General features: G+C 35.6%; 2 protein-coding genes across 3 annotated transcripts in view; both read left to right on the forward strand.

Moving 5' to 3' along the window:
* Window positions 1–14082, forward strand: part of LOC100883817 (defective proboscis extension response 20) — a 405987-nt gene that overhangs the window by 188415 nt on the left and 203490 nt on the right. The gene's annotated exons all lie outside the window — the stretch shown is intronic.
* Window positions 464–4159, forward strand: LOC143263990 (uncharacterized). The gene has a single exon (XM_076528975.1). It carries the CDS (start codon window positions 464–466, stop codon window positions 4157–4159), a length of 3696 nt encoding a protein of 1231 aa, XP_076385090.1.

A 14082-nucleotide genomic window follows, 5' to 3' on the forward strand; every position in this document is an offset into this window, starting at 1 on the left:
ATCATCAGAATGTCGTGATTTTGCGCGTGAAACAATAGCCCGACGCTGGATGTTAGCTAAGAAAAATAATCTCTGTTTTAAGTGCTTGAATCGTGGGCACTCTAAAAGCGAATGCAAAGGCGCAAATTGTAATTATTGTAAAAACCCGCACCATAGTTTGCTACACAGATCGAAAAGGACTACCGCTGAAACCAAGAAGTCACTAAAGCAACAAACGCTGCGTGAGACCCAAACAACAAGCAAAAATAATGATGACACTAAGTGACTAGAAAGTTCATATTCATTTCTGAAGGTACTACCTGTGGTCGTTTCGGGTCCCTATGGTTCCATAAATACGTTCGCCCTACTGGACGAAGGTTCGACAATAACGTTAATTGATCGAAAATTAGCTCGAGGAATTGGAGCACGAGGACCGCGTATCAAGTTAGCCTTGAATGGTATAAGTGATAGAGCTGCGGTTATAATGGCGAGCGAGAAAGTTGATTTCCGAATTCGGGGAATCCATGATGTATATGAGGTTAAACATGCTGTGTCCGTATTAGATTTAAACCTGCCTATACAAACGCTCTCTAAAAGTATTGTAGAACACATAAAATTTGCGGAAAACGTGACTCTACAAGCGTACGATGCAGCGCAACCTAAGATCTTATTGGGCCAGGATAACTGGGAAATAATAGTGACGCGTGAATTTCGTGAAATAAAAATGTACAAATTTGGAATTTCTCGTTCCTTGTTAGGTTGGGCTATACATGGTCCTTGTCCGTCTGCATTAAAGCTTGAGGCGTTCGTGTGCCTAAGCGGAAAAGATCAGACAGCGTTGTGCGATAATGATGAAGCATTGGATGAGCTCATAAAACAATATTTTCAATTGGATAATTTTGGGGTATGCGAGACGAACAGAGCTAGCAATGCTCAAAATCGCGCTTTGGAAATATTGAAACGTACAACGCGTCGTGTGAAAGGCTCATGGGAAACAGGCTTGTTATGGAGAAAAGATCGAGCACCAGAAATTGATAGTCTCACTACTGCGCAAAAAAGATTATTCGCTTTGGAGCGAAAATTAGACCGAGATCCGGAATATGCTTTGCTTTACTATCGGGAGATGGATCGTTTATTCGAAAATGGTTACGCTACGAAGGTAGAAGAAGTCTCGAAACACGAAAGAACGTGGTATTTACCGCACTTTGGAGTACGAAATATAAATAAACCTGGAAAATTGAGACTTGTGTTTGACGCTGCTGCAAAATCGGAAGGGATGAGTTTAAACGATCAACTCGATTCAGGGCCTGATCTACTGCAGTCATTGCCCGGTGTATTAATCCGTTTCAGGCAAGAACAAGTCGCTGTTAAAGCTGACATAAAGGACATGTTCCTTCGCATCCAAGTTCGTAAGGAAGATCGCGGAGCCCAGCGATTCTTGTGGCGCGGAAAAGCAAGAAATGTAGAACCCCAGGTGTTTGAAATGTCGTGTCTTATATTCGGGGCCAAACCATCACCATGTAGCGCTATGTATGTGAAAAACCTAAATGCAAGAAGTTTCGCCAACACGAAGCCAATCGCATCTAGGGCTATAATTAGTAACAGCTACATGGATGACTTTTTGGCTAGTCGAAAGACAGTACAAGAGGTCATAAGCCTTGTTCGTGACGTAGTGGAAATTAATGCGAGTGCCAATTTTGAGATGCATGATTGGGCTTGTAACGACGATCAAGCATTAAGTGAAATAACGGATCAAAAACGATCAGTTAGCAATCAAGAAAACAATCTGTGCGATCGAGCAACGGAACGTGTACTAGGTCTCTTTTGGGACACACGATCTGACACGTTAGGCTTCAATGTCGGAGTTGGGAAAATTCCGAAAAGTTTACTAAACGGTGAAAGGATTCCAACGAAACGCGAATATCTGCGAGTAGTGATGTCCGTTTTTGACCCCCTTGGATTTGTGTCTAAATTTACTCTTATGTCAAAAATACTAATGCAAGAGATATGGCGCAGTGGCGTTGGATGGGACAACCCAATTCGGAAAGAAGAACATGAGGGATGGCTCTCTTGGTTGAAGCACCTTCGCAGCGTGCAAAACGTACGCATTCCACGTTGTGTGTCACCGATTGGGAAACATTACGTAAAAGCGGACTTGCATGTCTTTTGCGATGCAAGTTTAAAGGCATACACTGCTGCCGCATATTTACGTTTTGAAGTAGAAGATGCCCCAGCGCATGTTGCGCTTGTTATGGCTAAAACGAGGGTAGCGCCCTTGAAACCATTATCGATACCCCGGTTAGAATTGCAAGCTGCCTTATTAGCATCCAGACTAGCCAACACGGTTCAAAAGGAGCTTGAAATTGAAATTAGTCAACGCGTATTTTGGAGTGATTCTATTACGGTAATACGCTGGATAAGATCCGAACCGCGCATACGGCAGATCTTCGTTTCACATCGCTTAGGGGAAATCGGGGAGCTAACAAAAATTTCAGAATGGCGATGGGTACCATCGCGTTTAAACCCGGCTGATGACGCCACACGGTGGTCGGACGCAGTGCTTCATGCAAATCAGCGATGGTTTGTTGGTCCAGATTTCCTTAAGCAAGATGAACGATCGTGGCCCGTTGAAAAAAGCCTAAGTGACAAAGAGAAAGAAACGATCGATGGAATGGAATTGCGAAAAGAGTTCGTTTTCACCATGAATATGGTGCCAAGTTATTTTCCTGTAACGGGCAAAATGTTAGGCTGGCCTGGTCTGCTCGCGGTGGCCAGACGTATTCGAGGATTTTTTAACCGTTGGCAAAAGAAGCCACGAGGCGAAATTGACTGCGATGCGGTACTTTCAGCCGAACAGTACTGGTTTCGCGAAATACAAACGGAGTATTTTGCCCAAGAACTGGACGCCATAGGAAAGGGAAAAGAAATTAATAGGAGTAGTAAGATCATACAACTGCAACCTTTTCTTGATGAACGTGGAATTTTGCGAGCGAATGGACGCGTAACAAAGATTGCAGGTTACGAATTCAATAATAATCCTATAATTCTGGAAGGAAAACATCCAGCGACGCGAGCTCTCGTTATGGAGTATCATCGTCGCTTCTTTCATGCAAGCCGCGATTCAGTTGTTAATGAACTTCGGCAAAAGTATTACATAATAGGTCTTAGAAATCTACTTCGATCACTAATAAGTAAGTGCTTGGTTTGCAAATTACGTAGAGGTAAGCCAACTAATCCGAAGATGGCTGCACTACCAGCCGGGCGATTGGCATATCGTGAAAGACCGTTTACCCACTGTGGTATCGATTATTTTGGACCAATGCACGTAAAGATTGGTCGTCGAAGAGAGAAAAGATGGGGAGTTATCTTTACTTGTTTAACAACGAGAGCTATATATTTAGAGATGGCTCATAGCTTGAGCGCAAGTTCGGCGATTATGGCGTTGCGGAGGTTAACTGCGAGGAGAGGATCTCCTTCAGTCATTTACAGCGACAATGCGACCAATTTTGCGAAAGCAAGTAAAGAGCTTAGAGACGCGATAGCCAACATAGATGTCGATAAACAAAAGGAATATGCAGCAGCGAATCGCATAAAATGGCTATTTATACCACCCGATGCGCCGCATATGGGTGGAGCCTGGGAGCGTTTGATTAGATCAGTAAAGAACGCACTTAGTGTTGTATTGCGTGAGCAAGCGCCCAGCGAAGAAGTTCTTCTTACCTTACTAGCAGAGATAGAACACTCCGTAAATTCACGCCCGTTAACGCACGTATCAATAGATCCGAGGGATAATGAAGCGCTGACCCCCAATCATTTCATCATTGGGACATCATCAGGGGCGCCTAATTTACATACTTACGAAGCGAGGGCTGTGTGTCCCAAAAATCAATGGAAGATAGCGCAATCATTTGCAGACTCATTCTGGAGACGATGGCTCAAAGAGTATCTACCAACCCAAATTCCAAGGACAAAATGGAATACCACGGGAGACCAACTAGCAGTGGACGATATAGTTTTGTTAATCGACTACCAAGCACCTCGCAATACTTGGAAACGCGGAAAAATAGTGGAGGTCTTCCCTGGCGAAGATGGAGTAGTCAGGGTAGCGAAAGTGCGTACGTCAACGGGCGAATTTATGCGTCCTGCACGAAAGCTTATTCGGTTGATTATGGCAGAATAGGTACAAAATTCAAGTGAATTTTGTACGAGGGGGAGAATGTATAGTACAGATTTAGTTTAAGTTTATTTAATGGATTATAATGGAAAATTTATTTGTAATGTTTAATATCTAATGTATGATAATGTTAAGTTTCTTTAATGTTAAGCAAAGAAGCGCATTTGTTTCAATTATTATATGTTTATTTTATAAGCGATTGATGCACCGATTCGCAACATTGTAATCATAGACGCGGGAATATTAGCTATAAAGGGCATATGTTATCATTAAAATCGGAAAAGTCTGATTGTGTCGACTCTCAACGGTGTAGCCCAGCGTGCGCGGAAAACTAAAGGGTTTTCTGTGGCCGTCAAGCTCCCCGCGTGCTCGGAAAGATGAAAATCTTTTCGAGGCCGCTATAGACCTCAATTGGGTAGACATCTACCGCTATGAAGGTCCACGCGTGCACGGGAAGACGAAGTCGACCCGGGGCCGCTAAGCTACCGGCGAAACCGGCAGAGTTGACTTTTTTAATGAGTGATTATTCGAATTTATAAGAAAATTCAATAGAAATGCTCGTAAGTAGCGAGGTTCCGCGTCTATGAAGGGCGAAGCATTTTCGGACGTTATCGGTAGCGTTCGTCAACAATCGGTATCGCGTTATCGCTCCATCGAGTCCGTGAGCGCGGAGCAGGTATTCATTCTCTTCCCAGCGACCGAATAAATAACATTTGCAGACGCCTGCGTTCCTTGTTCAAAATTCTGCTGAAATAAAGTTGGTTATATTTATTTAAAATCGAGTTAAATTATTTATGCCTACAAAATCCTGTACATGATCTACATATGAACTACATATGAACAGCATATAACAGTCAACAATTGCATATGTGATCTATATATGAACTACATATGAACAGCATATAATAGTCAACAATTGCATATGCGATCTACATATGAACTAAATCCAACATATGCATACAATGACAGACTTTTATTGCGTAGTTTTTTCCGCCAAAGCAACGCCATTTTTAAAGAACATATTCGTAATCAAAAATAGTGATTCCTATTCTCCGTAGCTCATCCAGAATCAAATATACGATGCTATATAGCATAAACTGCAATCAAAATGGACGATAGCCAGCCGATCGCTCTATTTCAGCGGGTGTCTAATAAATCGAATGGAGAGACAACGCGTCCATTGAAATCGTGCGAATGGCAAAATTTCATTTATCGATTACAATTTTTCCATCGGCGAGCAGCGACGGAAAATTGCATTTTCGCGAACGATAAACAACCTGCATGGAAATGTCGCAAATTGAAATAGTCGGTTCACGACTGTAGTTATCAAAATTTCTGTCCCGTTTCGTTCGTGTAATTCTCCTTTCGACAGCAATTATCGATGCGCGGGAAAGTGTCGAAAAATTCGACGGGATTCGCCGTGGCGGTAATCGCAGATCCGCGGAATCCGCGCGGCGATTAAGCTGAAAGCACGCGTTCACGGCGAAATTTCCCAACGTAACCGTCTGCTCGCATTAAAGGGATAAATTAAGTTAAACGCTGCAGAATTAATTACTCGCGTGGCTCTTTCGTGCGAGCGTTACCTCGCGGTTTGCGTGCTCCTTCGTGCGGCCAGAAAATATTTTCGACCGTGGTTGACGTGGATGCGTTATCGTCGATTGTGCTCAAAATGAATTCAATTTGAAAAAATACCGGCACTCTCGAAACACCTTTACTCACAAGATATGCTTCTCTCATCAAGTTTTGTCAAAATAAAACTTTTAATTTCTTAAATATTTTAATTCGAGCAAAGGTTGGACAGCGAAATTTTGTATTACACGGATTATCGGTAAACGATTGATTTGTTTGAAGTTCAAACTATTTTCGCGGAATCAATGAGTAAAAAAAAAAAGGTTGCAGAATGGATAAGTAGGTGCTCGAATATCCGTTGAGTGAACAGACTCTTTGTGAGGCTGTCTCTCGGCAACCATTTTCGCTGACAGAAGGGCGCAAGGATTAATCATTTCCCTGGAGAGTCTCTAGCACAACGTGCGCACAGTAACTCGGTTAACGTCGAGTTCGCTGGAAAAATTGGAACATGGCCTGGACCATGTGCAACGTGCAAAGAATTGGATCATTATAATTTCACGAACAGGAAAATCCGTAGATCATGTAATTAATTTTTAGCCAGGAACGTTCAGCTTCCACGCAAAGCACGTTGTCATCCATAGCGTTCTTAGTAATTGGCATTACGCCAACTGTGGTAAGCTGTCACCTTCATTCCCCCGGGAATTTTATTCCTCCTTGGCTATGAACGATCCGGTAAAAATATGTGGTTTCTGTTAGAAACGCCATCGTAACGTTTTTGTTAAGCACCGCTTGATGAAAGATCATTTAAGGGCTTCACATTTTTTGAAGAAATTCGAAGAGTAAGGTTATTCTTTGCAGGTTTAGTAAATAACTTTATTAATATTATTAGTGGGTGTAATTATTATATGTAGCACTTCATTGATACAGTGTTCAATTTTTAATATTAATTTAATTGGAATAATAGTTCATTGGTAAATGCTACTTGTGTATATTTAGATAAAATTGATAATGAAGCGAGGCAGAGCTATTCTTGTTTCTACAATTTTTATAATAGTAATACTACACTTGTCAACATTTTAACTGTCACAATGAAAATTGATGTATTTTGTCAGACAAACTGTAATCTATCTCTAAAGAGTCTATTAATCTGCGCATGCGCTCATGAGTCTACGCATGCGCACACGAGTCTACGCATGCGCACTCTGATCTGCGCAGATCTAACCTCAGAATAACTATTATCGAATGCGCAGATCTATTAGGCCCAAAATTAGTTTCTTTGCTTCTAAATGCAATCGATTTATATCTTTTAATTATGTATCTTATATTTAATCCTATCTCTGTGTTAAATAAAATATTTCGTATCTTATACAACATTTTCAAGTAATATAATATTATTTTTAACACAAAGTTGTAAATTAATTCTGTAAATTTTAAATAGAACCTGCAGAATTTCTCAGCTCGTTCTTATTTTATTTATACTAATTCGTAAGAAATACCGGCTTCAATTACTATGAAACTAGTACGACAATGAAGCGATAAATATGAAAGCTATATTAAAAAGTTACAAAACATAATTAAAATATAAAAGCGTCCTATTTACACAAAATGACAATCTATCTAGAACATGAATTTGAGAAATTTGAAGAAGAATGTATTGCTAAAAAAAGGAAATTGCGAGACAATGGATTAAACTCTGTTCACGTATTTTTACGAGATGGACCTGTCAGGTGTTTAGCAATTTTCACAATGAAGCCACAACAAGTTGACAGCGTGAATTATAGCCAGTTGATCGGATCAAATCGATCGGGGTCGCAGCAGGGTTTATTGAAATGCCATCACGAATCGAGTGTGAAGAAGACTTGGGACTAGAATTCCAATTTCGATCCCCAACGTCGCGTCGTTCTTCTTGATGATTATGACTAAAGCCTAATTACGCTGTCGTCTGCGAATTCCACGGTTCTTTCGTTCTTGGAAATCGAACGTGAACCGTCGTTAATTGCCCCAAAACAAGAAAAAACACCGTAATTGCATTCTTATCCTCTTTCTGCATAATGACATTTCATTGCATTTTTATTTTGACTATCTCTCTACTTTTTTGTACCATTCTGGTTTATGGATTCTACTAACCCTGCAGACGTTGTACAAAACATTAAAGTAGTATCTTATTATAATACTGATATAAATTTTAAAAAGTGCAATATACTTTAAAATTGTTAGTGTATGACTTTGTTAAATTTTAATATTTATTCGAATTAAAAATTTTCTTCTTCTTCAAACTGTTAATATTTAATCATATTATAGTTACAAGACAAATTTTTTATTTTGTGCCTTGCAATATTTTATTAAATATTTAAATATTTTTATTTTGTGCGACCATAGTTCTTTTAGACAATAGTGTGTGATGCTAAAATGGTTTAGCTGCACAGTTTCTTATGGGCCACGCTGTACACGTAAGATGCTAATGGAAGGTTGCAATAGCTTCAGTTGTATTTTCAAGAAATACACGTCGACACGCGGGGACATTGAATAACAGGAAACCGTGTACTTCTGAAATTGAACGAAACGATAACCGTTCTACGAACGAACGTTGAGCAAACGTAGTTCGCGCGCAGGAAAGAGAAAGACAGAAAATTCCAAGAGGAGTTTGCATTTTCGTCGATTATCCTCGCCATCGCTGCTCCTTGAAAATGTAAGCTGTGTACTCTCGAAATTGATCGAAGTTACGACCGATACAAAGTTCTTTGTACAGGTTCGGCAGAACCTGTACAGAGTGTCGTTTTCGAGGATTATTGTGCAAGACAAAATGACGCAGTCGTTTAATTGTTGGACTCAAATGGCGGAGTTGAAGATTCACGACTTCAATCTATAATTTATTAATTAAACTTAATTTTATATTCCATTTCATTTCCATTTTGTAAATTTTATGGGTCACTTCATTTTGTGTCTTTTTGACGGTATTCAAATATTTTGTGAGTGAAAGGAAGGATTGTTATAAAAATGTAGGGTAAAATTATTACAAACTTGTAAATAGTTAAACTGCGTTTGAAAATTAATTTAAAATAATTTGAAATTGATTAGAAAATTATTTTTAAGTACATTGAATTGTTGGAGTACTTGTTGAAAATATTAATAATATGATTTTCAACAATTTAAATAGAGTAGAATTACCTGATTATTATTAATTAACTGCAAGTCATTAAAATTGAACGGCAAATGCATAAATTTTTAGGTTATGTGAAAACGGAATAACTAATAAAATAAATCAGAAATTAATTTATTTTTTATTATGAGTTCCATCTAAAAATTTGATAAATTATTTTTAATTTAACAATTAAATATATACTTATTAATAATAATTGAATGAATTAATTATGCATTACTTACTACTAAGTATTATTAACTATTTAATTAAAGTACGTCACACATCAATTTACATTTAATTTTCAAAAGTAGAGCACAAGTAAATTTTGTTCCGAAATTTATTTTAAGACAACTTCATAAATCTATATCTCACATAAATCTCTAGAGTAGCTTATTTAAGTTTCAAAGTGGAGATAAAAAAAATTCAATCTTTTATAGGTCAATTAATTCGAACAGATATAATTAGATCAGTAATCGTCGTTTACAAGCTTCTCAACTCTTACTTAAGCGAGTTTACATCCCGAAGCTTGTAATGAAATGGTAAAAATGAATTTCACCCTCAATTCGTAATCCAATTAATGATCAAACTTGCTCGTAAATCGCTTTAATCGCTTTGCTGTTTAATAAGATGGAATACTATAAAAATAAGAGGATTATTTTAAAAGTTTATTATGCAGGAAGGAATATAAACGTAATCAAGTACAGCATATTGCATGCGAAAATAGTATTATAAATTAAACGACTTAAATAATAAATTTTACTTTTGTTGTATCAGAAATAATTTTTAACCTTTCATTGTCTTGTTCAATTTTTTTATATATGTCACATTGGAAGAATAATTAAAATTCAATATATCTAGTAATCTTTAAGATAAATATTAAAGAAAACATATAGGGTTGCAAAGACACAAAGTTAAAATTGAATACTTACGGTTAATAATTTATAATATACAATTAGTAATAAAATACTTGTTGACATTTCATTTCATTTTTCCGTTATTTATTTCATTTTATTTCTAAATCTAATATGGTTGTCCAGTTGACTAGGCTGGAATTTGTGAGATTATGTTCTGATTCTAACAGTCAATTATGGCGGCCATTTTGACATTAAAACACGCATTAATCCTTGCGAAATTGAGGAATTCTTTTCACGTCTCCTTTATTTATTAAATTATTTCTAATTTATAATCAGACATCCATGCACCGTTAGGTAGATTTAGTATTAGAATCCTCACAATTTCACATGATCCAGCGTTACAGGGAGTCCATATCAGGGATAATATTCCAGGTTACGTGTTTTCATAGCAGAACGAGAGTTCCTGTTCACAATGGCTGATGGTGTTCAGCTAGATACAGTAACTTCAGCCGTACCCTCGTCCCGGGTTAATCTATCTATTATTTCCGGTGAACTCGACGTACTCCACATTCCACTAGGCGTGTCTAGTTACAGCATACCCACCTGAGATCGTCCGTGGTCCGTGAGCACGTTTATTTATCTATAGAGCGAAGTGGAGTCGCGGGACTTGGATCTAATTATCCGTCAACCCCTGTACAAAGGGATGCTTTCACGCGAAACAGTTTACGCTACCCATTTGTATAAAGAGCGCCGAGTAAGCTTCTGTCACGAGCAGCCTTTAGATACTTCGCAAATTTGTAAACACTCCGCTGCTTACTTTGATCATTGTGTTTGATGATGTTTGACGAACTATCCTCATTGAAACGTTTACATTGGAGAGTTCGCGAATTTATTTGACAACCGTGAAACTGACGTGTACGGTATTTTGTACCTTCGTTTACGTATGATTGGTCGAGTATTTGGATTCACACGTGTTTAGATAGGCACTTGTACTCGTGTGTGGTTAGGTGTTTGTACTCACATAGGTTTAACCGAGTGTTTATACTCACACATGTTTGACTAGGTATTTGTACTCACATATGTTTACCTGAGAATTTATATTCACACATATTTAGCTAGGTATTTGTACTCATATGGATTTAGATGAGCTTCTATACTCACATATGTGTAATTAGGTGTTTATACTCACGTAAGTTTAACTGAGTATTTATACTCACACATGTTTGGCTAGGTATTTATACTCACATATGTTTACCTGAGAATTTATATTCACACATGTTTAGCTAGATATTTGTACTCATATAAATTTACCTGAGTATTCACACTCACATATGTGTAGCTAGGTGTTTATATTCACATAGGTTTAGCTGAACATCTATACTCACATATGTTTAGCTAGGTATTTATACTCACATTAGCTGATTTATATTTACATATGATTACTTCAGAGAATTTACATCCACATGTAGTTAGCTAAATACATACATCCACATATGTTTGCCTGAGTTTTTATATGCACATATTTGAATATTTATGCTCACATATGCTTACATATGCCAACTTGAGTATTTATAAACACATATTTTCTTGAATATACTTATACATGTTTAGCCAAATATTTACACCCACATATGTTCAGTTAGTCCTTTTATCTACATATGTTCACTCCAATATTTACACTCACGTATGATTATCTAAATATATGCACTCACATATATTCATCTAAGCTTACACATATAGAGAAATAACATGTGCATTTTTGGTTAAAATAGTTACAACTGATAATGCAATTCATGCAATGCATTTCATAGATCACATCGTTAGATCTTGATATGTGATATAAACATGTACCTATCAATAGAAAGGCAAACAATGTTTCATAATTACTATTTGATGATCAGATTATTATTTCATCAAAGTAAATTCGCTACTACGCTAAAATTGTATCTGGATTAAGTATTCAGAACATAAGATGATTATTTAGTAACAAGTTACGTATGTTATAATAATAGCTATCTTCTGAATAACGTAACAGTGCACTTACTCTACTAACTCTTTACTCGGAACTCTGCACTCTCTCCGTTCTCTAAACTATCCACTCTAAACTCTAACTTTCAACTGCTTCCAGCTCTATTCATCCCCGTAATAAGCTACCTACATACTTTATTTCCAACACATAAATCATACACCCATTACCGTACTTTATTACGTTTCTCTTGGAAATCAAAAGTTACATTTATTTTAACTGTGTCGCATTATCGAAGGTGACGCTTTAATTTTGATTGACATACGGTTACTAATTTGAACGTTTTACGGCCACGCGTTATAGTGTAATGCGTTCGATTATCACGCGTTATACTGCAATGCGTTCGATTAACACGCGTTATACTGCAATGCGTTCAATTATCACACGTTATACTGCAGTGCGTCCGGTTATCATGCGTTTTATGGCCGTTGTTTATTCGAGCGTTATGTGATCATACGTTGTATGATCTAACAAGTCATCTAATATATTGTGATATAAATATAATATATTGTTATTTATATCGTCACGTGTTATATTGTCATGAGTTACTGAGCAGTTTATGGCCAAGCTTATTGCGTAGTGCTGTTCTCAAAAGTAGATTTTTAAAGAAAGATTAGGCAAGATTTTAAAATAAATTTAAAAAATGAAGTATAAATTAGAAAATAAATTAGATATGAATTTGTAAATTTATTAAACTGGTTATTTCTTTATTATGATTATGAAAGAACTGATTAAACGTTGTTATATTTTTATATCGATAGTTGGTGTTTGGCGAAAATGTACAAAAGTATGCTATCAATGTGAAACAGGTTTTCTGTTTCGTTGCTACACAAAAAATATGTAATATATAAACAATATGAGTATGTACAATATAACATATGAAATATATAAATATTTAATAATAAATATAATAATAATTATTTAATAATTAATATACAAATATGTACACAACAGAAAGTATGAAATATGTAAACAATATAAATATGAATATATAAACAGTATACGTAAAATATAAATTATGAAATATATACAAAATATACATACACATATGCAAGACAAAATACGAAATATACAAAATATGTATATAATATGAAATATTAACATAATATTCCAATATTACGTGGTCAAAAGTTGAAATATGTTTACAAGAAAGTGTATTAGGTTAAAAATCCCTAGCTGCAATCTGGATTTGACCTAATATACGTCAGAATAGAGAACATCTACTTAGGATAGTCATTTTATCGAAGTAATGCAGGGATAGAAATTCTATATCTAGGAAGACCACCTTACCAAAGGCATGCTGTGGTTGAAGATGCTTATTTAGGAGTACCTTATCGAAGAAATACAGCAGTACAAGGGCTCCATCTAGGATAACCATTTTGCCAAAAGAATTCAGAGGTAGAAAGCCTTCTTTTAAAAGAATCATATCGAAAGATTTTGCGGATACAAAAATACAGATTTCCATTTTGTCGAATTTCTACATTTCCTAATTTCTTAATTTTCAATTCTTTGAAATTTTTTAATGAATAACTGGATAATTAAATTTTAGTTTCTAAATATCCTGATTTTCTAACTTTCAGTTTTTTTAAGTTTTAAATTGTCAAATTTTCAAGTTGTTAAGTTTGTAGATTGTCAAATTTTCAAATTGTAAAATTTTCAAGTCATTAAATTTCTAGATTGTCAAATTTTCATATTAGTAAAATTTTAAATTGTCAAGCTTCTGATTATTCAATTTTCAAATTGTTAAATTTTCAACATTTTAAATTGTCAAATTTTCAAGTTATTAAATTTCTGGATTGTCAAATTCTCATATTAGTAAAATTCCAAACTGTCAAGTTTCTAATTATTGAATTTTCAAATTGTTAAATTTTCAACATTCTAAATTGTCAAATTTTTAAGTTATTAAATTTCTAGATTGTCAAATTTTCATATTAGTAAAATTCTAAATTGTCAAGCTTCTGATTATTCAATTTTCAAATTGTTAAATTTTCATTTTAAATTGTCAAATTTTCAAGTTATTAAATTTCTAAATTGTTAAATGTTCATATTAGTAAAATTCTAAATTGCCAAATTTCTGATTATTGAATTTTCAAATTGTTAAATTTTCAATATTCTTAATTGTCAAGTTTCTAATTATTGAATTTTCAAATTGTTAAATTTTCAACATTTTAAATTGTCAAATTTTCAAGTTATTAAATTTCTAGATTGTCAAATTTTCATATTAGTAAAATTCTAAATTGCCAAATTTCTGATTATTGAATTTTCAAATTGTTAAGTTGTCAAATTCTCAAATTCACAAATTTTTAAATTATCTTACTGATCAATTTTATCATACACT

This window comes from Megachile rotundata, chromosome 2 (genome assembly GCF_050947335.1).
Source record: "Megachile rotundata isolate GNS110a chromosome 2, iyMegRotu1, whole genome shotgun sequence".
NCBI classification, from domain to species: domain Eukaryota; kingdom Metazoa; phylum Arthropoda; class Insecta; order Hymenoptera; family Megachilidae; genus Megachile; species Megachile rotundata.

Excerpts from the sequence above, each read along its gene's own strand:
- LOC143263990 (XM_076528975.1), top strand. The coding sequence starts at position 464 with ATGGCGAGCGAGAAAGTTGATTTCCGAATTCGGGGAATCCATGATGTA.